A 27,288-nucleotide genomic window follows, 5' to 3' on the forward strand; every position below is an offset into this window, starting at 1 on the left:
ACTTTCTGTTGTTGTTGATGGCGTTTTCATTAATATGAGATCATGAAAGAATATTTTTCCCCAAGGGTAGATACCATATGTGCTACAAGTACATTTTTTTTGGAATGAAAGAATACATGTGACATTTACCAAATAAATGGACTTTTATTGAAAACTTTGCTCTTTTCTTTTTTAGGTGTTTGGCAATCAACTCATTCCTCCCAATGCACAAGTGAAGAAGGCCACTGTTTTTCTCAATCCTGCAGCTTGCAAAGGGTAGTTCCGTTTGTGACTTGTTATATACTTGATTTTTCTAAGGGGGAAAGAAATCACAGACTATCAGGCAGCTAGTGAGATTGTGTGGAATTGGAAGAACTAGGTTTAGTATTCTTCTAGCAATAAGATTCATTTGTAACGTAGAAATAACAGTTAAATGAGAAATAACTATAAAACTAATGGACGCTTAGCAAACTTGTGTAATTGAAGTTTAATAATCATTCCAGGATTAACACCTGCAAAGATGTCTTATTTGCTTGGAAGTAGTCCCCTCGGGAGCGACTGCTGTACTGCTAGGACGTAAATCCTTAGGCCATCTCTGTCCACAGGATGTTCAGAAATGGCCAAGAATACTGTGGGCTTGGGAGATCAGAAATGTTCTTTCCAAAAGGGATGATCCTTGAGCTAGGCCTGGGAGGAAGCAGGCAGGAGAAGACTGCCCATTCTTCTCAGCTGAGGAAACAGCCCATGGGACAGGGGCCTGAAGACAGGAGTGACCTAGTTATGGCTTTGTTATGACACAGGACAGCCTTTAACTGATCTGGCTGGCCTGGAAATGTCACGTGGGAATTGTGGGAATTAAGGTGTGAAGAATCGTTGAGACTTGGGTATATAATGATTTGATCATGGCAGTTCATTGATTATACAAATGAACCACACTAAAACGTGGAGAGGCTGTATGTGGGGGTGGGGAGTGGGTGTGTGGAGACTCAAAGTCTGTTAAGGAAAAATAGATAGGCAAAACATTTTTTTTTACAATGTTAGATATAACTATTATTCAGTTGGAAAGGTGAATACAAAGACCTTGATGGCTTTAGGATACATAATTAACATTTTATTTTGAAAAAATAGTCAGAATTAAAGGGTTGAGTGTTAAAAAGTGATATCTCTTATGTCCCTAATGTCCAGAACTATTCTTTTTGGCTTTTTGGGGATCAGAAAATTAGTAGGCTGGGTGCAGTGGTTCACGCCTGTAATCGCAGCACTTTGAGAGCCTGAGGTGGGCAGATCACTTGAGCCCAGGAGTTTGAGACCAGCCTGGGTAACATGGTGAAACTCTGTCTCTACAAAAATACAAAAATTAGCTGGAAAAAATACAAAAATTAGACACACGTGGTAGCATTTACCTGTAGTCGCAGCTACTTGGGAGGCTGAGGTGGGAGGATCACCTAAGCCTGGGAGGTCGAGGCTGTAGTGAGCCATGATTGTGCAACTGCAGTCCAGCCTGGGCAATAGAGTGAGACTCTGTCTCAAAAAAAAAGAAAAAAGAAAATTAGTAAATATGTATTAAATTGGATTCTATAGGATCTAAGTCAAATGACATTAAGGTAATAACAACAACAAGAAAGATAGTTTGGGCTGAATTGTAAGTGGTAGGCATAATATTGTCTGGAGTAAAACACAGGGTCTCTGAAGTCAGTTTTTCTAGTCATTTCTTGAGAGGGAGTGTGACTTCACAGACAGGAGGACACATCTTGCTTTATTTCTTTGTAATTCAGTGGTTTAATTCAGATTGTCTAACCAGACTATTCTGCCTAACTGAATCATATCTGCTGGGCTTTGTTAGAGCCGCTTCCCTCCCCCATAAACGCACCAGTCATAATGCCTATTGATCATTTTTGTTTAATATCAATACTAAATCATACCAACAAATCAACAAGCCCTAATATAACACAGTCAAAATACCCAAGATAAGTAAATTGTCAGTGGTGGCCTGTGGCTGAAGATAACAGAGAACTCAGCCTGGGTCTGGGAGTTTGAGGAAACTGGTCTGTTTACTGTTTTGCTGCTTACTAGCTCTTTAATATTGTGGGAGTTAATTCACTTCTTAAATCCCCAGTTTACTCATCTGTAACATCAGAAAGGCAATAGTACATACTTTAAAAATTATTATGTGGAATAGGGACCTTTGGTATTAAATGAGATAATGCTTATTAGGCACAATTTCCATTTCATAATAAGCACACAATGTAAGAAATATAAACTGCTGAAATTGTTACTCTTGACCATGGGTTAGGTTCAGAACAGTCTTCACTTCACTATCCCATCCTTCCCAGAAGCTCTTGTACCTCTCCTTCGGCCTACTTCAGTGTAACTGTTCTATTCCTTAAGAGACCTAATAAATTAACAACTTGCTAATTTCTGATGAAACATGGCAATTTGTTTAAGCAATAACCAGTTATTTTGAGTTCCTGCTTCTAAGAGGTATCTACATTTTTTAAATTAATAAGCAAATTTTTCAGAGCAATTTTAGGTTCTTTTTACATGTAAATGTATTTGCATTTTTAAAGGTAGATTCTTGTTTAAAACTATAACATCTTTATCTAAAGGTAAGCTAAAATACTGCCACTGAAGGAAAGTCTTTTCTAAAGGTGTTGTCTCCTTTAACAAGGTGAATCGCTGCGTGCTTCTAGGAAAGTCTGAAACTCTCCAGCATCCTTTTTTTTTTCTTTTAAAAGCTTTCACTATTTAATTGCACTATTTTTGTCATCATGGCTCTGTCCTGACACATAATTTATAATTTATCATGTAGCTATTTCATTATGTAGTACTGGTTTAAAACTACATAAGAGCTTTAAGAAATAAGATAACTGTGTGTTTAGCATTAATAAATAATACATAAAAGAGTAATTATTTTTTGTGTGTGCCTGAGTCTGGAAATTGCTATAAGTACCTAAGGTTTTTATTTAGCCTCGGTGCTATCTCACCCTTAATTATGTAATAAATAATTTATTTCTTACTAGTAACACTTGTTTTTCAATCTTTTATGTAGAACATTAGAAGGAAAAAAGTCTTCACCTTCATTTTAGAGGTTTTCTGAACTTATAACATCATATAAAAATGTAAATAAAGACCCAGATATTCTAACCTGATTTCTTAAGCAAACTCAGAGGAGGTTACAGATTTGTTGTGATTGATATGGCAGATTGAGACTTCTTCAGAATTTTGCTTTCAGGAAATAGATCTGATCCACTTCCAACTGATCGCTTCCTGTCAATCTAGTAGTGAAAGCAACCCTGGAAGGAGAATTGTTTGCGGTATCACTAGCTCAGTGCTTTAATGTTGGGTTAAGCCCCCAGAAATGGTGAGCTGGAAAGGAGAAATTGTCATTTACCCTTTTATGTTCATTCTAATAATAATTCAGAGCAGTAGAAAGGTAGAAAATATTTAATTTGCTTATAATACACTCAGGCCCTTGGTTTGAGATATTCTTTTGGATGGTTCTTAAGAAACTTTGTGCAAGCCTCTCAATTTCTATTTTAATTCATAATAAGAAATGATTTGTGTTCTCTATGCCATTTGGTGGTTCTTTTTAGTTTAAAGAATATTGAGTTTGGCCTGTGCATAACCATACGTGTTCCTCATTAGCTGCCTTTGTAGCTAAATATAAAATGTCTGTTCTATAAAATATCCTTAAATTCTTGTATAAAGTATCCTTAAGGTCAAAGGATACATCCTTAGTTTAAAAATAAGAAAGAGGACTGAGTAAATGTGGATATAAAAATTAGGTGTTTGACATTGATTGAAAGTACTGGATTTTTTTTCTCCTTATGTAATAGTTGAAATATTTGAGTAAAAGACAGGTCAACTAATTGGTATGTTTTAACATTAGTTTGACTTTGAGACTGTGCCATTGGTGGAAGAGATTGTTTTGCAACTTCTGGATCCCTAGATTCCTAGACTGTGTTTTTGAATTCTGACCTGAATTGGACAAGAGTTCACTGTCAGAATGATATGCATAATACTTTTGAAATATGCAAACTCTTCGAAGGCTGTTTTTTCTCTTCTTATAAGACATCGTGTTGTTTCCTTTTCCTCAGAATTTACATTTCTACATTTGGGGCAGGTTTATTCATTCATTTGTGCATTAATTCATCAGATACTTAGTAAGTACTTTCTAAGTATGCCATACATAATCCTAGAGGTCAGGGGATTCAAGGATTAATAAGATTTGGTATTTATTTTTGGAAAGCTTCCAGTCTAGTCCTGACAATAGTCTTGGAAGTCTCTAATCACCATACAGTGTGAAAGTCACGAGCAGAGGTGTGTATAAGGTACTAGAGGAGCACAGAGAGGGCATGACTGTGCCTGGGAGTTTCAGACAAGCTTCTGGTGAATTAATAGTTTTGTCTGCTTTGTCATGTTGTATTCCTAGCTCCTCCACCTGTGTCTGTCACACAGTAGGTGCTCAATGAATACTTGAGTGAATCAAGCATTGTTGCCTGAATGGAACCATATCTAGTGTTCGTTCTTCCCATAGAGGAACTACAGTGTGAACTATAAGCCTCCCAAATGGATAAGAGCTTATTGCATTAGATAAACGGCAAATTCTCAAAGGCCCCAGAGTTTAAGGTTCTATTTTTCCATTCATATTAACTCATTACTTGTTAAACTTTCTGTACTTGAACAAATAAAGGAAGCCCGTATTGTATAGTCTTTCTTATTCTGCCCTGAAGAAGACTGTAAGGCTTTTTGTTCTTCCTCTTGATAACCTGTGTTAAAATGTTTGTATTTTTTCCTTTGTTTACAGAAAAGCCAGGACTCTATTTGAAAAAAATGCTGCCCCGATTTTACATTTATGCGGCATGGATGTGACTATTGTTAAGGTAAGAATGGCTCCTGAATGTTTATTTCACCCAAACAGCTGCCTCTTATAACAACCTCTTCTTTTGGCCTCTTAGCAAAAATTGCTTGTCACAAGAGCAAAGAAATTAATGTTGTATCCTGTTCTGACAATTAATAAATGTAGTTTTGTTTTTTTCCAAATAGTGTCAGCTTTTCATTTTCAGAATAGGATTGGATGGAGGCTTGGAGAACTTGATACCTTTCATCTGAGAGATAGGATGTGGAATTACATCTCTTGGAAGATGAAAGTTGTTATAGCTGTAAGAATTCTTTTCCTGAAAATACACAACCTTCAAGTTTGAGTAATTTAATTTCTTAGTAGTTCCACAAACAGGTAAACGATTTTCTCTCTGGTAAGGAATTATCTTTGGTGAAGAATTTTAAATGGTAAAGCTTTAGAATTTGTGAGATATAGTTAAGAAGAAAAGGAGGCAAGCATAAATTACAAGGAATTGTACTATTTCAAAGATGCAGAACTCTACTTGTTGAATTTTAAATGAGATATATGTACATACGTGTAAGTATGGGTAAGTACATACGTGTGTATATAGTGAAAACCACTCTTACTGTGGTTATAAGTCTGTTGACCAACTTCTAATATTGTACACTTCCAGGAAATCATAGAAGTTAAAAAGGATCATTTAGTCTAGTTTACCATGCAATGTTGAACCCTCTTTTCCAACTTTTCTGTCATGATTTTCCAGTTGTTTGCCCCTGGGGATAGGAGAAAGGGGAAGAAAACTAACATATGTTTGAGTACCTGTGATGTGGCAGATATGAGAGACCCTAGTATGGTTATGTGAGACTGATGTTTGTTTCTTCAGTGATTGGTGAAACTCACAGGTAAAACCATCTGGATCTGGAGCTTTCCTTGAGGGGAGATTTTCTTGTGTGTGTGTGTGTGTGTGTGTGTGTGTATGTGTATGTAGAGACAGGATCTCACTATGTTGCCAAGGCTGGTCTCAAACTCCTGGACTCAAGCGATCCCCCTGCCTTGGCTTCCCAAAGCACTGGGATTATAGGTGTAAGTTACCATGCCCAGCCTTTTTTATCTTTTTTTAATTTTCTTTGTACATTAAATTTCTTTAACAGTTCTAGAAGTACTCAGGTTTTATTCTTGACTTAATTTTTGTAAGGTAAATTCTTCAAGGAATTTGTTTCATCTAAATTTTCAAATTAATTGACATCAGGTTGTTCATAATATGTTCTATGTAACCTTTAAATTTCTATAGCATATGTAATGTCTCATTTTCATTCTCAATATTGTTTATTGGTACCCTCTCTTTTTCCCCTCAGTAGTCTTGTGAGAGGTTTGTCAATTTAGCCCTTGCCAAGAACCGTTTTTTGGCTTATTGATCCTCTCATTTATATGTTTCTTTCATTTCTGATCTTTTTTTATTGTTTCATTCATTCTACTTTTTAAAAAAATTTTTTCTGCTGTGCTTTTTCTGACATTTTAACTTCATTGCTTATTTCATTTTTACCTTTCTTTCTTATTGTATGTATTTAAGCTATAGATCCATTCTACTGCTTCAGCTGCATCCTATACTTTTTGATGCATAATATTTTTATTATTTATTTTTAAATATTTTCAAATTTTCCTTGTGATTTTTCTTGATCTGTGTGTTTCTGAATTTCCAAATCTAAAGTTTTTCTGATTGTCTTTGTTAATGATTTCAGACTTAATTGCATTTTGGCCAAAAAATGTAGTCTATAAAATTCTAATATTTTAAAGTTTGTTGAAATTTGTTTTATGGTCTAACATGTGCTCAGTTTTCATAAATGTTGTATCTATGCCTAAAAATAGTATATATCAATTATTGGGCACTATGTTCTATATATGTTCATTAAGTCAAGTCTGTTAATTGTGTGGGTTCAAATCTTCTATGTCTTTACTGATTTTTCTTCTGTTTTAACTATATAAATTATCAAGAGGGGGTGTTAGAAATCTCCCACTATAATTGTGGATTTGTCTATTTCACTACATAGATTTGTCCATTTTTGCATTTTGTATTTTGAGACTTATTAGATGCACTAAAGTTTCAGATTATTTCATTTTTCTTACATTTTGACCCTGTCATAGAATGACTATTTTTAGCACAAATACTGCCTTTTGTGATAGTCTATCTTATCTAGTATTATTGGTAATTTATACTAGCTTGCTTATTTTTAGTTTTTGCCTGGTATAATTTTTATATCCCTTTATTTTCATCTTTTTTCTCTCCTGAGATTTTAGATGTATTGTTGATAAAAGCATGAAAGCAGGATATTGTAAAGCCCATTTTCTCATCTTTTGACTTGACTGTTTAATTCATTCCTACATTCTATACCAGTTATCTATTGCTACAGAACAAACGGCCTCACTGTATTTCTGCTTATGATTCCATTGATCAGCAGTCTCGCCTGGGCTCATAGTGGCGTGGCTGAGGAAGGGTGGTCTTCGATGGTTTTACTCACATGTCTCCAAGTTGATGCTGGCTGTCCCCTGGCTCATGTTGTCTCCACTACGTATCTTCACATGGTAGCTCGGTTCCCTGAAGTCAGTTACAGATATCCTCTAATTTTATCCCTAAATATTTTTAAACAAATAAGAATACTTTTATATTTATCTACAGTGCCATTTTCATACTTAGCAAAAGTAGTGATTCTCTTTTATCATCTTACACTATCTAACCCCATCTTATACTATCAAATGTCCTGTGACTCATGTATTTGTGATTTTTTCCAATTTAAGATACTTATCAATTATATGCAAGTACTAATATGTACATTACATATACAGAAAATAGACATTTAAAAGGATGAGATTAAAAAATAAATAGAAATACTAATGTTTACTTTTTATGCCTCAGTAGAAACCACTACTCTTTACAGGGTTTATTTTCTTTCTTTTGGATTAGCTTTTATTTTGAAATAATCTCAAACTTATAAAAAAAATGTACAGGAATATACAAATTCCCATATCATTTACCCAAACTCCTCAAATACTGTATTAACATTTTACCATGTTTACACATGCTCTCTCTTTACGTGTATGTGTGTGTATATGTATGAATGTGTATATATATATATATATATATATGTATATACACACACACACACACACACACACACACACATATTATTTTCTGGCTTGTTTGAGAGTAAGTTTCAGATATTTATCTCTAAATATCTATATCCTAAAAACAAGGGCACTCTGTTATATAACTGCAAGAACAGTTATCAAAATCAAGAAATTAACATTGATGTACTATTATCTTGTAGAATTTTTTTTTTTTTTGAGACGGACTCTCACTCTGTCACCAGGCTGGAGTGCAGTGGCACGATCTCATCTCACTGCACCTCCCGCCTCCTGGGTTCAAGCGATTCTCCTGCCTCAGCCTCCTGAGTAGCTGGGATTACAGGTGTGCGCCACCACACCCAGCTAATTTTTGTATTTTTAATAGAGACAAGGTTTCACCATGTTGGCCAAGATGGTCTCAATCTCTTGACCTCGTGATCTGCCTGCCTCGGCCTCCAATTGTTCCGTGAATGTCATTTATAACAAAAGAAAAAACACTTTTTCTTGTTCTGCATCCAATCTGGGATCACATGTTGTATTTAGTTGTGGTATTTGTTTAGGCAACTTTAAAAAATTCCTTAATTTTTTTTTTTTTAAGAACGTCCTTCAGTTTGGGTTTATCTACTGTTTTGTTATAATTAGACTCAGATTATGTAGTTTAGTGGAAGTACCACAAAATGTTATGTCTTTCTCAATGCATAATATATGTATGACAGTCCTGTGAATTCTTTAAATTAAATTTTTAGCTTGAGATTTTTCAGATTATCCAGGTAGCACGCATTTCAGTTACTTATGTAAGGACTAGCCTAAAGTTGTGGATTCTCAGGGAAGATGTTTATCCCTTCATTTAGCACCAAATTTCAGAACACGAAGGTTTATTTGCAGTGCCCTGGGAATCGTCTAGGAGTATGAGTGAGTCAACCTTGTTTTTATTCTCTCTAAACTGCACATGCAGTCTTTTGGGTCCTGGTTTATAGTGGGATGTGGTTCTGTACTAGATTCACTAATCTTGAGCAGGTCCTGGGATTTTTGTTTGCTTTTCCTAGAACCTGATGAAACTTTGAAAACCAACATTCAGATCTACCTGGTTTACTAGATGCCCTCAAAACATTTACTGCGTAGGTGCTAGTTTTATATTTAGTGTTCCTTACTTTATTCTCGTTTATTGATGCATCAAAGATGTTTTCATTATTTTACTCAGTAGCTTTAATTTTCAATGGTAGGGTACCTAGCCTACCATTCTTTTAGAAATAGAATTGTAGCACTTCACATAGCTGATTTTATTTAAGTCACATAAAGCTCAGTGAAGTTGAGTGTTATCATCTTTATTTTGTGAATGAGGAAATTGAAGATACAAACATCTAGAAACCTGCTTAGTTATACAATTAGTAGTGACAGAGCTCATTTAAACCCAGGTCTGTCGACTCTAAGGCATATGCTTTCTACCTTAGGCTTTGTCTCCCATTTGACATGAAACCTCCAAGACAACCTATTTCATCTTAGGATAGCACTATTAGAATATTCTTCCTAATTTTGAGAAGAAATCTGTTTCCCAAGAGTTTTTACACATAGGTCAGTGGTTTTCAACTCTGGCTGAATTATCAAATTACCTGGAAATGTTTAAAAATATAAGTTGTACCCAGGTCACACTCCCTAGATATAACTAATGTGGAGTGGAGTCTGTCTGTATTTACAAAATAATTTCATTCATTCATTCACTTGTTCATTTGTTTATTCATTCCCAGGTGATTATAATGTGTAGTTGGATTGAGAATCATTGACTTCAGGCTTGGTTCTATCCCATGGGTTCATGTGAAACAAGCCTAATCTTTCTTCTGCAAAATAGTCTTTGGAATAATCAAGAATGTTATCCTGATGCTCCCTTGAGCCTTCTGTGGTTTAAACATTTCCAGTTTCTGTCCAGGGGTAATGGTTTCAAATCTGTCACATTCCTGATTGTTCTCTTAGATATTCTCCAGTAGTGCCCAGAAATGAGGTATGGGCTATTTAAGGAAGAGTAAAGCAAGACCACCAAGTCTCTTGTTCTGTATACTATTCTTTCAAACAGCTCAAGCTCAGAGTCTTTTGTTGTTGTCGATATGTCATATTTTGAGTCATATTGGACTCATTATCTTGTTTGCTATGTACCATCAGGCCACTTTATAAAAAAGTAGACTTTATTTTTTAGAGCAGTTTTAGGTTTAAGGAAGAATTCAAGAGAAATCACAGAAAACCTATACTCCTTCTCTGCCCTGCCCACAATTTCCTGTATTATTAACATCTTGTGTTAGTGTTATACATTTCCTACAATTGATGAGCCATTATTGATGCATTATTATTAACTCAAGTCCATAGTTTTCATTTGCATTTGCTCTTTTCATTTGCATAGTTTTCATTTGCATTTGTGTTGCACAGTTCTATGGGTTTTGACAAATGCATAATGCATTGTGTTCACCATTATATTATCAGACAGATTAATTTCACTGCCCTAAAAATCCTCTCTGTTCTTCTGCTGTACCTATTCATTCTTCCCTCCACAGCTGTTTTTACTGTCACCATACTTTGCTATTTTTAAAATGTCATATAGTTGGAATCATACAGTATGTAGTCTTTTCAGATTGGCTTCTTTCACTTAGCAATATGCATTTTAGGTTTCTCCATTGTGTTTTCATGGCTTGTTAGCTCATTTCTTTGCTGAGCAATAGTCTATTGTCTGAATGTGCTACAGTTTATCCATTCACCTACTGAAGTACATCTTGGTCACTTCCATTTTAGCAACTATGAATAAAATTGCTATAAACATTAGTGTGCAGGTTCTCGGGTGGACATAAATAAGTTTTCTAGTCATTTGGGTAAATGCCTAGGAGTGCTTTTGCTGGATAATATGGTAAGACTATGTTTGGTTTTATCGGAAACTGCCATTCAAAGTGGCTGTACCATTTTGTATTATTACCACCAGTGAACTAGAGTTCCTGTTGTTCCATATCCTCGTCAGTCTTTGCTATTGTCAGTGTTTTGGATTTTAGCCACTGAAATAAATGTGTAATGAAATCTCATTGTTTTAATTTGCAATTCCCTAATGACATATAATGTTGAGTGTATTTCCATATGCTTATTATCCATCTGTAGATCTTTGGTGAGGTGTCTGTTCAGATCTTTGCCCTTTTAATTGGGCTGGTTTCTTTTTGTTGAGTTTTAAGAGTTATTTATATATTTTAGATGCAAGGTGTTTGCTACGCATTTTGCATATATTCTTTCTCAGGCTGTGGCTTGTCTTTTTATCCTTATAATAGTGTTTTTCATAGAGCAGAAGTTTTAAATTTTACTGAATTTTAATTTATCAGTTTTTTTTTTCTTTCATGGATCTTGCTTTTGGTGACGTATCTAAAAACTCATCACCAACCCCAATATCACTTAAATTCCCTCCTGTGTTATTTTACCTTTAGGCCTATGATCCATTTTGAGTTAGCTTTTTTGAAAAGTATAAGGTTAGTGTCTAGATTTTTTTTCTGGGAGGGGGCAACTGTTAGGCCACTTTTTTATCCTTCCTCTTTTAGTGCATTTGGGATTTTTTTTCTAAGATCAGAGCCTCAAATATATTAATATTATCTCTATTAATCTTTGAAATTATGGTCTGTCAAATCTGTCAAGATCTTTTAAAATTTTTATTCTTTTATTCATATACCTTTTCACATTTATTAATTTGTTTTTACAAATATTTATTTAGTGCCCACTATGAGCTAAGCCTTGTTCTAGGTATTGGGGATATAGTCTTAAGAAAATAAATTCCCTATCTGTCCTTAAAGAGCTTCATTTCAAGGTTTGAAAGCAAGAATGCAGGTGAGAAACAAATATGTCAATAAATGTGTAATTCGTCAGATGGCGATGAGTGCTAAGAAGAAAGATTAAGCAGGGTAAGGAGACAAAGGCTAATAGGGGTGTTATTTTACTGCAGATGGTCAAGGAAGGTGGGTCTGACAAGATGAGCTTTGAACAGACACCCAAAGGAAATGAGTTAGTCATGTAGATGCTTGAGGAAGAAGTATCACAGTATCACGAGCTGTGATACTGCATGTCCAAAGGCCCTGAGGCATGTGTGTATTTGACATATTTGAAGCATGGTAAAGAGGCCAGTGTATTTGGAGTGAAATGAGCAAAGGGTGAGAGTAAGAGAGGATGAGGTTAGAGAAGTAAGGAGGGGCAAATGTCAGCTTTGTATCATTTATGTATCTAGTAAATTACCTTTCACTTCCATTGTTGACAAAGTATTGCCTAAGAAAAGGCTGAAGGGGGACCCTTAATGAAATGTCCTAGGAATCTTCCAGCAAGTTGACATCATTCCAATGAGCATCACATTTTGGACATAGATATTCAGTTGGTAGCTCATCCACTTACTTGTTTTCTAGCATGTTGTTTCCACATTTCTTCACCTTGTCCACAGGGATATCATCAAGTGACCTGCCAGGTGTCTTGCTAAAGACCTGATGTAATGTGTCTGTCTAATTTCCAAGATCTACTGATGTAGCTAATCTGTCAAAGAAGGAAATGAGGACAGTATGAAATCACTTGGCCTTAGTGAGAACACAGGCTAATTCCTCATGATCACTTATTTCCGGGTGTTCATGAACCATCCTTTTCATCAGGATTGACATACATACATTTTTTTAAAAGTCAAATATTTGCGAATATGTAACTATAAAGCCCATAATTTTATTTTTAGAATAAAAGTGGAACTATTCATCCTAAAATTAGATGGTGGTATTTTAAGGAGGCTTCCTTTTTCCTCTGTGTTCACTGTGAATTAATGTCATATAGGACTTACTGGCTCAGATGCTGGAGTCTTTTCTCGCACTAGTTGGATGTCCAACAATTCAATTCAATTCGATTCAATTCAATTCTGACACCAACGCCTGGAGTTAGTACAGACTCCAAGGGGTTAAGGGCTAAGTTTCACAAGACTGTCCACACTTCAGGCGCCAGTCTCACATCCTGGGGAAATGGTCACCTGTTCTTCTGACCTGCCAACTACAAATCCAGGGTTCTCCCAACCCCCTCCTCAGGTTCGGTAACTCAAACTCAGGAAAGCACTTTACTTAGTTTACCAGTATATTATAAAGGATACTACTCAGGAACAACAAATGGAAAGATACATAGGGCGAGGTATGGGGGCAGAGGGATTGGCATAGAGCTTCTATGCCCTCTGTAGGTATGCCTCCTCTCAACACTTCAATGTTGAGGTATTTGCTTCCAGCCTGGAAGCTTCCCACACTCCATTGCTTAGGAAGGTTCCTTTAAGCAGGCATGATCAATTAAATCATTGGCCATTGGTGAGTAAACTCAATCTCAGGCCCCTTGCTCCTCCCTGGAGGTTAGGGATGGGGCTAAAAGTTCCAACCCTCTAATCACCTTGCTGGTCCTTCTGGTGACCAGCTCCCATCTTGAAGCTATTCAGGGGCCCACCAATCACCTCATTAGCACAAACTGGCAAGATTGAGAGGGTCTTGCTATGAATAACAACAGACATTTTTATCACTCAGGAAATTCCAGGGGTTTTAGGAACTCTGTGCCAGGAACCAAGGACAGAGACCAGATATATATATATATATATACACACACACACACGTATGTATGGTTTTTTTTTGTTTGTTTTTTTTGTTTGTTTTTTTCCTGAGACAGAGTCTCACTCTGTCGCCCAGGCTGGAGTGCAGTGGTGCGATCTCAGTTCACTGCAACCTCTACCTCCCAGGTTCAAGCGATTCTCCTGCCTCAGCCTCCTGAGTAGCTAGGATTACAGGCGTGCATCACCATGCCTGGCTAATTTTTGTATTTTTAGTAGAGATGGGGTTTCACCACGTTGGCCAGGCTGGTCTTGATCTCCTGACCTCGTGATCCACCTGCCTTGGCCTCCCGAAGTGCTGGGATTACAGGCGTGAGCCACCGCGCCTGGCCCAGATATATATATATTTTTATTATGCCATAGGTGCTTAAGCCCATCTGAAATCCAGACATTTAATTTTTGTCTATTAGTATGTATAGTGTGATATCAATTGGAGGGAGTGTTTCCTATTTTAATATTAGTTGCATTATGTCTATTGAAATTTAGTGTTTGGTTTTAGAAGTATACATATTATTGGTGGCTTAAATGGTTCATTTAAGTCTATGTATGTATCTGAAATCAAATGGTATCAATAAAAATGGTAAGTCTTAGGCATTGTTTTGTGACTACTTTGAATCATACCTGTATTTCTTTATGTATGGTCATAACAAAACAATAATAACCTCCTTTTATTTAGTGCAATACCAGTTATGAACAGTTACCTTACCAGTTGCTTTACATACTGCTTTACAACTGTTTTACAGAAAAGCTATCATTATTCCCTCACTCAACACACATAATTTCAGTGATGAGGAAATTAAGATCCATAGAATTTAAGGTCACTCAGCTAAAGAATAGCAGAGTTGAGATTTAATCCAGGTCTCTTGGGCTCCGACATCTGTGCTCTTGTCATTACATCTGCTTCTCCCTATTTGCGTGTACACTTGACTTCCTATAAAGGATGTAATAGAATCTGCACTGGACTGGAAATGATGCCTTTGACTAGCTAGCTGTGTAAGAGACAAATTATTGGGTTTGAATTTTATTTTCAAAGTATGGAGGTGACTAGATGGTTTCTGAGGTCCCTCTGGCTCTAAAAGTGTGAAACTGTAACAACTATACATAATTGCTTTGATAGCTATTTTTTTCATGTCTATCAGTTATGTAAAATTTACAAAGACAGTCAATGTAAAACTTTAAAGAAGATATCCCACATTTTTAAACCTTTAACCTTGTGGCTGTAGGTTGATAAACTCACCAAAGGCTTCCTTGGTATTTCAGACAGATTATGAGGGACAAGCCAAGAAACTCCTGGAACTGATGGAAAACACAGATGTAATCATTGTTGCAGGAGGAGATGGGACACTGCAGGAGGTATGACTGTTTTTCTCTTTGAAGCTATTTTGAAGGTGAGAAAAATGGAAATTAAATCCTAGAGCAATGGTATGTTGTAATTTAAAGAAATTTTTTATTTTAATTCATTATTTTAGGATTGTTGCTCTCTAAAGCTAGTATAGCTTTAAATTTTTCTCATGCACTTCCATTTCATTGCTCTTTGTAAACCCTCTACCCAGCACATAGAAAGATTTTTGTATTATCATATTTAAGTTTGACAATATTGAATATAACAGAAGAAAAAATGGTGGTGGATGGGATAATCTTGTTATATTTTGAAGACTCTTATGAAGTAGCCCTGTTTGTAATGGAATCATAGTTTCCATCAGCAGGTATGTTTCTTATAAAATAAACAAATAGATATTCAGCTATCCATTCTCATGTCATTTCCATTACATATAATAATATACTACATTAATAGGAAGAGGTATACGTTAAGATACATGCATCTGCTTTTGTTTTAATATTGCATGTTCTCAATGAGATACCACTATGCACCTATTAGAACGGCCAAAATTTCAGAACACTGACAATATCAAATGCTGGCAAGGATGTGGAGCAACAGGAACTCTCATTGTTGGTAGGAATGCAAAATGGTATAGCCACTTTGGAACAGCTGGGTGTTTTCTTACAAAACTGAACACACTGTTAACATACAATTCAGCAATCATGCTCCTTGGTATTTACCAAAGGAGTTGAAATCCTGTGTCCACACAGTTGCACATGTAGCAGCATTATTCATAATTGCCAAATCTTGGAAGCAACCAAGATGTCCTTTAGTAGGTGAATGAATAAGTAAAGTGAGATATATTCAGACAATAGGTATTATTCAGCACTAAAAAGAAGTGGGCTATCAAGCCATGAAAAGACGTGGAGGAAACCTAAATGTATGTTACTAAGTGAAAGAGGATAGTCTGAAAAGACTACATACTGTGTGATTCCAACAATTTGATATCTGGAGAAGGCAAAACTATGGAGGCAGTGAAAAACGTCAGAGGTTACCAGATGTTGAAGAGAGGGATGAATAGGCAGAGCACAGAGGATTGGTAGGGCAGTGAAACTATTCATTATGATACTGTAAGGGTGAATACATTTGTGTTATACACAAATTTGTTTAACACAAATTTTTTTTGTGTGTGTATTTGTTATACACAAATGTATAAGTGTTATACATTTGTGGAAACCCATAGATGTACAACACCAAGAGGGAACCCTAATGTAAACGATGGACTTTGGGTGATGATAATAATGTGTCAATGTAGGTTTATCAATTGTAACAAATGTGCCACTCTGGTGAAGGATGTTGATAATGGGCGGAAGGTTCACATATAGGGGGCCAGAGGGACATGGGAAATCTCTGTATTCCTCTCAGTTTTGCTGTGAACCTAAAACTACTTTTAAAACATAAAATTTATTAATAAAGATACCCTTAATGCCTACTTTGGTCCATTAAGGGCAGTAAGTATGTTACCCTGCAAGTACTCTTCTTTTCTAGCAGCAGAGTAGTGTATTCATTATATTTTGGAAACCCCTAAAGAGCCCAGTGCAGGTGATCCCACGCACTGCTTAATTATTCAATCCTGTATACTATAATTCATATTCATACCTCATTTCTGATTGCCTGTTGTCCCCATTGGTTGGTTTTACCAGTGTTCAGGGATCAGAAGCTAACAGCAGGGTACTGTCCTATGTTTGACTTAGTCATTACGTGAGCGTTAGTAAGCTTCTTTTAAAAAGGCTGTGCTAATGATGATGTAATTGTTTTTATGGCTTTTTAATGAAGTGTGAAGAATATTGATAGCATGCCTACAAAGAAGGAAGTAGACCTCTCAACAGCCCCATTTATTCCTGAAATTCAGTGAGGCAGGAGAAGATGAAGGGAGGAGACCTGGGTCAGGTTTTACTTTACAAAATGTTTTTAAAGAAATTGTGTATTTGGTATAATTACAGTCATATAAAAATGTGCACTGATTAGAAAAAGTATTGGAGGGAAATATATCAAATATAAACAAGTGATTAATAATTGGTTATCTGGGGCCGGGTGTGGTGGCTCATGCCTGTAATCCCAGCACTTTGAGAGGCCAAGGTGGGCGGATCACCTGAGGTCCAGAGTTTGAAACCAGCCTGACCAACATGGCGAAACGCCGTCTCTACTAAAAATACAAAAATTAGCTGGGCATGGTGGTGGGCGCTTGTAATCCCAACTACTTGGGAGGCTGAGGCAGGAGAATTGCTTGAACCCGGGAAGCAGAGGTTGCAGTGAGCCGAGATCATGCCATCGCACTCCAGCCTGGGTGACAGAGCGAGACTCCATTGCAAAAGAAAAACAAAATAGTAATAGTTGGTTATCTGGCATGGTGGAATTATGAGAAAATTTTTTTATTTAGGTATTTTTCACAGTTTTTACAGAATACTATACTTCTTCATATTTGTCAATAAGAACGATTTGTTAAGTGCACACTCTCTGAGTGTAGCAAAGTGCTTTTTTCCTATATGTGTACTTTATAGTAGTAAACTAGGGTTTTCTGTATAATTGATGTGTACATCATATTTATACCCATTTTATAGAACTTAAAACATATTTTTACTAATATGACTTGGAGTTTTTATAATTATTTTATCTTAGCCTTTATTGTATTGTTGATCCTAGGTCAAAAATAAAATCTAATTTAGCTCTGATTGTATTGGAGAATACTACATGTTTTAAGATCCAATGCATCTTTTAACAGAGCTTCTAAGAAGAAAACAGGAGTAAGTTTATGGTCTATGAAAATTGAATCCAATTCTTTTGTTGTAAAGGAAATACATATTATTTATAACAATGTTTTGTTATTACATTTGTAGGTTGTTACTGGTGTTCTTCGACGAACAGATGAGGTGAGCATTAAAGAGTAATTGCATTTTAACTTTTATTTTTCTGTTCTTTTTTATTGCTTTTCTTTTACTTTTTTTTCCATTTTATATTTTAAAACGGGTACAATTTGTGCTTTCTTGAATTTTAGAAAAGAAAATACTGCTACCCATGTCATAGAACACGTATATTAACACATGGGGACTTTTCTGGTTTGGTAATTGATGGTATCCAATAACTCTGACAATAGTTATTTAAAATTTTGTTATGGAATCTTTTTTTCAAAGAACTTTTTCATAAAGAAATTGTGGCATATTCATATAGTGGGAATCATCTAACAGTAAAAATGAATGAACTAAATGTACAAATATCTACATGGCTAAATCTCAAAAGTTTTGAAACAAAAAAAAAAAGCAGGTTGCCCAGTTATGTTATGCATTTCTACAATGTTTTAAAATTCAGAGAACAATACTATGTATTGTTAATGGATGCTTAGATACATAGCAAAAGAATAATAATGTGGATGAAAAGGAATCACACAAACCTCAGGATAAGGGTCTCCTGGGAAGGGAGAGAGGAGAATAGTTTTAGAAGGGACTTTCATTGTATCTCTGTCATTTTATTTCTTGAAGCATATGAAGCAAAAAGGTAAATGTTAACATTTGTTAAATATAGGTTGTGGGCACATGGGTGTTTTTGTAACATTATTTTATGCACTTTTCTACAATAGCTAGAAGATCCTTCTCAGTCCCTTTGGTAATAGTACATTGTGTTCAGAATTGTTTTGAACCTTACAGTATCTATTGTATGTGTGGCATTTAATTAAGTTAACTGCTATGCCAGTACCATCTATTACTTGAACTTCTTTGCCTTATTTGTACTTAAGATAGTTTATAAAGCACCTTCACCTGTCGTTGGTCACTGTATAAATGGTAGACATTTTTAGTTGAATTTTATCTGCAACTTTATCAAATAGTGTGACAATGTAATACAGTCTCTGTTGCCCTAGTGCATTGATCTATTATCTTCAAAACCCTCATTATCTTAACCAAATTTCTTTCAAACAGTTGTCATTAATGAGTACTAAAATATTTTTTCCAAATTCTGAGTCATTTTGTTTTCATTGACTGCCTTGTTTTAGAAATTACCCACCTAGCTTTATTTGATTACTAGTCTAAGGATGTGGAAAGGAGATGGGGAGGCAGATACAGGGTCAGTTATTTGTCATGGTGGACACACCTGTGCTTCTCCATTAAGCCTAATTTTCTGATCATAACAATACAACTTTCCTCTTCTTTTTTCCCCCCAGGCTACCTTCAGTAAGATTCCCATTGGATTTATCCCACTGGGAGAGACCAGTAGTTTGAGTCATACCCTCTTTGCCGAAAGTGGAAACAAAGTCCAGTAGGTTGTCAATGTGGGGAATTAGCATTTGTGGGTGAGCGAGCCTGGGAATGAAAAATTTATATGTATGCTATAACTTTCTTGAGTTTTGATAACCTGAAACTTTAAATAATTAAGAGGAGGACCTAGATCAGAGTTCAACCTTTCAGTTCATTGGGAAGTTTCCCAACTTGGCTGTGGGTCTCTTATAATAAGTCTCCAGGTCAGGTAGGGAGGTGAATACTTGATGTCCTTTTGTCAGTTATGAAGATAATATCCCTGACCCAAACCGTTTTTGTGCTTGTACATTGTAAGATTATTTAGTGAAGACAGATTTGTGCTGATCATTTGTTTGCTTTAAGTATATGCAATGACAAATAACAAGTCCCTTGTGAAGACTGAACTAGTAGCCTGGCTTCATTATCTTGATATTAAAAATAGCTAAAACAAGTAAATATAGCCACATCCTTTTGGGAATACTTAAAGTGGTAGACAAAGTAGACAGGGAAAGCAGTGTAGCTCTGACATCTAAATTAAATTGCTGTGAGTCTCACAGTGTTTTCGGGAGTCAAGCAAGTTGTTGGTATTATTGTTCTGTTTTGCTTAAAGGCATTATGTAAACAAAGCTCTGCTCTTTCAAGAAGATAGGAATCTTGAATCTGAGCTTTGACAGTGATTAATAACATCATTTTGAGCAAATAGTTGTCAAGAAGACCCAAATAAATGGAGAGATAGCTGAGAGATCAGTTGCCTGATGGTTAACGTAAGCTTTGTGACACATTGGAGGAAGTCAATAAATAAATATTTGTTGCATGATTTAATGAAAATTTTCTCATGATTTTTCTGGTTATAATCTTCTGGAATAAATAATACCCAAGTGATTTTCTGTTTTGGTTAAGGGTTTTTTTTTCTGCTTTGGAATTCTTTGATTAGGCTGGATTTTGTGAATTTATTTTTGCTATTGTAATTTTAGGAGTCAATTGTATCTCTTTTAACTGTTCTATATGTTAATAAGCATCTTAGTCCAGTTTTCAAAACACTAGGCATACACACATATATATATGTCAGATCTTCCTTCAAACTTCTTTCATATTTCAAACCTTAATATAATGGGGATTATTCAGCTATTCATTAGCCATCCTAAGGGCCTAACTACAGGAGAGGCCATTTCAGTTGGCCATCCTTTTTTTTTTTTTTTTTTTTTTTTTGAGACGGAGTCTCGCTCTGTAGCCCAGGCTGGAGTGCAGTGGCGCGAACTCAGCTCACTGCGAGCTCCGTCTCCCAGGTTCACGCCATTCTCTTGCCTCAGCCTCCGAGTAGCTGGGACTACAGGCGCCTGCCACGACACCCGGCTAATGTTTTGTATTTTTAGTACAGATGGGGTTTCACTGTGTTAGCCAGGATGGTCTCGATCTCCTGACCTCGTGATCCACCCACCTCGGCCTCCAAAAGTCAGTTGGCCATACTTTTTATTCTCGGTTTAGAATTTCTGAGGGGCAGTAGATAATGACAGTTAATTGCTCATATTTTTGCTTTTCCAAGATGAATCCTGTCTGATTCAGGTGTTGGTTACATTGGAGAGCTTGTCTTCTCCTTGTGTCAGTGTAGATTTTTTGAATTGCTTTAGCTAGTATTCCAAATAGCATATGTCATTGATCCAAGGGTAGACCATTTTCCTTGGAGACCCCTTGCCTGTCCAAAAGCTAATTTACACAGAGTGTGGCAACCCCCAGGGTCTGAGAGAGTCTTCAGTTTGGGGGAACTGATTTTCCCTCGTAGTTAAACTACTGTTGTTGCTGCTGCTATTTATAATTTAAAAATTTATAAAACTTAATTTATAAGCATGCCCCAGGGCTCTTAGGTAATCAAGGAAGTCTGTCCTGAGTTCAGAGTTCTGTAGGCCTCATAAAATGTCAGAAGCCTAAGGCTATTTAAAAAGAACAAGGCTTTGCTTTTTGCACTGCTGTCAAGATTTGTTGTACCATAGTTACTACAGAGGAAAAAAGAATTTTGAATTTGGAATGTTGCAAGTAAATAATCTGAAAAGTGCTATTCCATGCTACAGTGCTGCTTTATTTAGAACTTTTAGTTATTGGCAGGAGAATGATAAATTATAGGTTGCAATTTGAGCTGTCTTCTGCCAAGCAATTTAGGAAAAAAATTTAATATAAAAAGACTTTATGAGTTACAACAATTTTTTTTTTTAAGGTCAGCCTCTCAAAGGCATTTACTAAATTTCTCAGTGTGTTAAATACTGTTCAGAATAAGTACAGTGCTTTAGGATCCTTTCTGATAGCTTTTTTCAGAATTAATATATTCATATCAAATTAACTTAAACTTGTGAGCGTGCTGCTTGCTTTCTCCTAAACTGAAACTCATATTCCAAACTGCTGCCTACTTCCCAAGTAGCATCTATATTGGAGAGAAAAAAATGGTGTAAAAATGAGTTGATAGAGAAACATGAGAAAGTATAATAGTTTCAGCTAGAGTTTAATCCAAGCATTTGAGTTAATGTGTATATCTTGGGATTTTAAAGTATCTTAAGTTGTACCTAACTTTGTTAGAAACACTGGTTTAGGTGGATTTGATTCCTTAGGTGTTTACATTTAGTCCTGAGCACATTGATGTGGAGGCCTGTAGAGCACCCAGATTTTAGATGTGGATTTTTTCTTTAGGAATCCACTGATATCCATTTGATAACTCCAAAGCAGCCTCACAGGTTAAGTTACCACATCTTTGGAGACAAATTTCATTTTGTGACATGCTGGCTCTGTCCTCTTGGTAATTTCATTCAATCTCTCTGAACCTCAATTTCTCTTACATGCGTTTATCAAATGCACACTAGTAGTACCTACTTCAGAAGACTGTTAAAAAGCTAAAGTAGGTCTAGTTAGGTAAGTGCAATTATGCCTAGTAAAGTGGACTTCATTCATATTTATTAAAAATTCATTTGGGGGGACAAACAGTAAATAAATAGGTTGACTACAATTACTGAGTCTAGATTCTATAATTAAATATAAATCAAAACAGATAAGCCTCTATTCTATTGCTAACTACTTCACCTAGAAAAGTTTTTTTTGTTTGTTTGTTTAAAAAAGGAAAGAATGTTTTGTAGTCATTCAAATCAGTTACCATAGGATGGCAACAATTTCTGTGAAATTCACAGTATCAACCAGTTCTGCACATAGCAGAATAGATTAGGAGGCGCCCTGTTTGGTTAGGAACTGCCCTTTTTTGAATGGAAATTAAAGTACTTTCTAAATGACTTCTACTTGTAGTTGTACTTAAACTCCAGACAAAATAATTATTTTATTAATAATAATTACCATATTTATTTTTCCAAAATATAGCTATGTAACAATAGAGGCAATAGGACACTAACACTGATATACCTTTACAAAAACATGAAATACATACAGATAAATCCAACAAAATATGTGTAAGATTTATATGATGGAAACTACAAATCAGTGAAGAGAGAAATCAAGAAGACCTAAGTAAATAGAGATACTTCTGTGTTCATGGATTGTGAGGCTTAGTACTGAGATGTCATTCTTTCCAAAACTGATCTATAAATTCAATACAATCCCAATCACTGTTTCAGAAGGCTTTTTGTAGAAATTGAAAAATTGATTCTAAAATTTATATAGAAAAATAAAGGAAGTAGAATAATCAAAATAATTTTGAAAAAGAACAAAGTTTAAGGATTTACCCTATCTAATTCCAATACTTACTCTAAAGCTACAGTGATCAAAACAGTGTGGTGTTGGCAAAACAAGAGACATAAATCAGTAGAAGAAAGAGTCCAGAATTAGACCCACCACATATAGACAATTGATTTTTCAACAAGGGCACCAAAGCCATTCAATGTATAATAAAAAAGACAGTTTTTTTTCAACAAACAGTATTGGAACAGTTGAACATATACAAAAAGTAAACTTCAACCCATACCTCACACTATGTCTAAAATTTAGCATAAAATTGATTGTAAACCTATATAGAAAACCTAAAACTGTAAAGCTTCTAGAAGAAAATCTTTAGTCATTAGAGAAATGCAAATTAAATCTACCATGAGATGCCACTATGCATCTATTAGGACAGCATAAACAAGAAAAAAAAAGCAAACAAAAACCCGTCAAATAAATGCAGCAACTGAAACTCTTGGATATCATTGGTGCAAATACGAAATGGTAGCCACATTAGAAAATGGTTTGGCAGTTTCTTGTAAAATTAAACATATACCTACCATATAAGCAGCAATCACACTTATAGGTACTTATTCAAAAGAAATGAAGGTATATGTCTGTACAAAAACCTATACATGAATATTTATAGTAGCTTTATTCCTAACTGCCAAAAACTGGGAACAATGCCAATGTCCATCAACTGGTGAATGGATAAACAAATTCCAGTACATCCATACAGTGGAATATGGATAGTCTATTGATACATCCATTCATAAACAATAGTGTAGATGAATTTCAAGCTCATGCTAAGAGAAAAAAGCTGAACTGGAAAGGCTCCATATTTTTCGATTCTATTTTATGACATTCTGGGAAAGGCAAAACTCTAGACACAGAAAACAGTAATTGTCAGGAGCTGAAGGTGCAGGGAGTGGGTTGGCTACAGAGGGTTATGAAGGAACTTTTTGGGATGTTGAAAATGTTATATATATTTTATCATGGTGGTAGTTATATGACTGCAGCATTTGTCAAAACTTGTAAAACAGTGTACCTAAAAGTATGAATTTTACTGTGTATACATCATACCCCAGTAAATCTAACTTTAAAAAAGAAGTTACACTTCCAGTTTCCAGTTCCACATGTAAGGAGCTTGGAAGTTGTCACTCTGTCCTAACAATAAATAAAAAGCTGAACAACCTGAAAAGTCAGCAACTCTTCTTGTATCTGAAGGAGAAGGTAGGACATAGGGCAAACTGCTGCCCCCAAGACTAGAGAAACAGGGGAACACAGGGGATTTTGACTTAACGAAGACACACACTGGAAACCACTTTGGAAACCAGTGCCAGGGTAGGAAAACCTGACCTGTAATTGATAAATTGCTGAGGCTCAGTGCGATCAGCTCTGAGAGGAGTCCCAGTCTACTGGGATCCAGTCATAAGGAGTCCCCCACAATATTGTGAGATATGCCTCCAGGAGCTCACAATAAATATCAGACAAAAATCGCCTTATACTTCTGGCACTGGTGGGGAAAAGGAACTATTTTGAAATATGCCACAGTATTCTGTTCTTCTTAACAAGGCCTGTCCTCAGGAGAAACAAGTTAAACAGAGCCCAACCTGCTAGAGTATTTTCAAGGTTTAACTGGGGAAGGGAAATACTTAATTCTAGTCAGCTCCAGCCTTGCATGTGGAAGAAGGGAAAAAACCAATTCCAGCCCACTCTAGCCATTCTGTTCACCTAAGGGAAGAGAAAAAACTGAGAAACATTTGTGAAGTTCAAAGTCCAGAGACAGGCTCATTAAAGCCTGAGGCTTAATCATGGAACCTAATCATTGCTTCCCCTCCCTTCACATGCTACATGGATGTCAATAGTACATGCCTTTTGATGATACTTTTTTTAACCTATAGACTTTCCAAATGACTCTCAGAATGTAGATAAGAACGGTCTGTGTTCAAAAGAATCAGCAATTAAAATGAAGCGCATCCTAGTAGTCCTGGAAAATAAGAGAAATATGTCTCAGGTTCTGGATTATATTTTGCTAAGATAACTATAACAAATTCTGCCCTTTAGTTACCCTTCTGGCTGTTAGAGCAAGAATAAATATTGTTTTTGGAAATCCCTGCATTTCTTACAATGAATAAAAAAAGTTATTTAAGTATCATATTTTCCAATGGTAAATAGGAATCAGGCACAATGTGGAGACTCAGTAAATGTTAAATGAATAAATGATCAGTGCCTTGTATGAACTTCTCCTTGCCAAAGCTTTCTATTTAAGTCCCTATAAACTACTAGTACTTTGGCAGGAGACAGGGAGGGAGGGGAAGAGAGAGAGAGAGAGAGAGAGAATGAGGGAGAATATGCGTGTGTGTGTTTGTGCGTGAGTGCATGTGGCAGTGTGGTGGGGGAGATGTTGCCTATTTTTCATAATATGATAATGTCCTTTTCTTTTTTAGACATATTACTGATGCCACACTTGCCATTGTGAAAGGAGAGACAGTTCCACTTGATGTCTTGCAGATCAAGGTAAATCTTTTCATCACATATTGAAAAATTGTGAAAGTAATACTCGCTTACATGTTAAAGAAAGTAAAATGTAGCAGTTCAAATGAGGTTATAATGAAAACAATAGTTGCTCTTCAATTCCTACCCCAAGTATTAGTACCCAGAGGAAATAATTTTACCTGTTAATTCTAGTTGTTATCACTAATTAATGTGCTTTTGCTCCTATTTTAAAAATGTGGCTAAAAACATAATATTTACCATTGTAGTCATTTTTAAGTATACAGTTCAGTAGTGTTAAGTACACTTAACTACTTTTTTTTTTTTTTTTTTTTTTGAGAAGGAGTCTTGGTCTGTCACCCAGGCTGGAGTGCAGTGGCACAATCTCAGTCCACTGCAGCCTCTGCTTCCTGGGTTTAAGCGATTCTCCTGCCTCAGCCTCCCAAGTAGCTGAAATTACAGGCACCCAGCTCCACAACTGGCTAATTTTAACTACTTTTTGATTTATCGGTTTTAGACCTCATCTTTGACCTCTTTGTTATACAGGCATACCTCATTTTATTACACTTCGCCTGATTGCATTTCACAGATATTGTGCTTTTTACAAATTGAACGTCTGTGAAAACCCTGCCCCAAGCAAGTCTACCAGTGTCATTTTTCCAACAGCATGTGTTCACTTCATGACTATTTGTCACATTTTGGTAATCCTCACAATACCTCAAACTTTTTCATCATTACTATATTGTTATGGTGATCTATTTATTATCAGTGATCTTTGATGTTACTATAGTAATTGGGGCACCATGAATTGTGCCCACATAAAATGGCAAACTTAATTAAATGTGTGTGTTGACTGCTCCACCAACCAGCCATTTCCCTACCTTTCTCTGTTCCCTGTGACACAACAATATTGAAATTAGGCCAATTAATAACCCTACTTGGCCTCTAAGTGTTCATATAAAGAAGAGACACCTGTCTCTCACTTTAAATCAAAAGCTAGAGATGAGGCCAGGTGCGGTGGCTCATGCCTGTAATTCCAGCACTTTGGGAGGTCCAGGCAGGTGGATCACTTGAGGTCAGGAGTTCAAGACCAGCCTGGCCAACATGGCGAAACACCATCTCTCCTAAAAATACAAAAATTATCTGGGCATTTTTTAAAAAAAGAAAAAAAGCTAGAAATAGGTATGCTTAGTGAGAAAGGCATGTTAAAAGTTGAGATAGGCTGAAAACTAGGCCTTATGCCATACAGCCAAGTTGTGAATGCAAAGGAAAAGTTCTTGAGGGAACTTAAATGTGCTACTACAGTGAGCATATGAATGATAAGAAAGTGTGGCCCGGTGCAGTGGCTCACACCTGTAATCCCAGCAGTTTGGGAGGCCGAGGTGGGTGGATCACTTGACGTCGGGAGTTTGAGACCAGCCTGACCAACATGGAGAAACCCCATCTCTACTAAAAATACAAAATTACTGGGTGTGGTGGCACATGCCTGTAATCTCAGGTACTTGGGAGGCTGAGGCAGGAGATCACTTGAACCCCGGGAGGCAGAGGTTGTGGTGAACCGAGATCGCACCATTGCACTCCAGCCTGGGCAACAAGAGCAAAACTTTTTCTCAAAAAAATAAATAAATAAAAGAAATAGAAAAGAAAGTGAAGCAGCCATGTTGCTGATAAGGAGAAAGTTTTAGTGGTCTGGATAGAAGACCAAATCAGCCACAACATTCCCTTAAGCCACATCCTAATCCAGGGCAAGGCCCTAACTCTCTTCAATTTTATGAAGGCTAAGAGAAGTGAAGAGGCTGCAGAAGAAACGTTTGAACCTAACAGAGGTTGGTTCATGAGGTTTAAGGAAAGAAGCCCTCCTCCTAACATAAAGTGCAAGGTGGAGCAGCAATTAGCTGATGGAGAAGGTGCTGCAAGTTATCCAGAAGATCTAGCTAAG

At 36.1% G+C, this 27,288-nt stretch overlaps 1 protein-coding gene across 2 annotated transcripts in view; it reads left to right on the top strand.

Moving 5' to 3' along the window:
• Positions 1-27,288, top strand: part of AGK (acylglycerol kinase) — a 103,129-nt gene that overhangs the window by 45,010 nt on the left and 30,831 nt on the right. For both annotated transcript variants that reach the window (XM_054493758.2, XM_063667905.1), the window contains exons 4-9: positions 176-255; positions 4,787-4,862; positions 14,820-14,912; positions 17,778-17,810; positions 19,094-19,188; positions 25,304-25,373. In XM_054493758.2, coding sequence (XP_054349733.1) covers positions 176-255; positions 4,787-4,862; positions 14,820-14,912; positions 17,778-17,810; positions 19,094-19,188; positions 25,304-25,373 — 447 coding nt within the window. The remainder of the gene's footprint in view (positions 1-175; positions 256-4,786; positions 4,863-14,819; positions 14,913-17,777; positions 17,811-19,093; positions 19,189-25,303; positions 25,374-27,288) is intronic.

Source organism: Pongo pygmaeus, chromosome 6 (assembly GCF_028885625.2).
Source record: "Pongo pygmaeus isolate AG05252 chromosome 6, NHGRI_mPonPyg2-v2.0_pri, whole genome shotgun sequence".
Classification (NCBI taxonomy): Eukaryota; Metazoa; Chordata; class Mammalia; order Primates; family Hominidae; genus Pongo; species Pongo pygmaeus.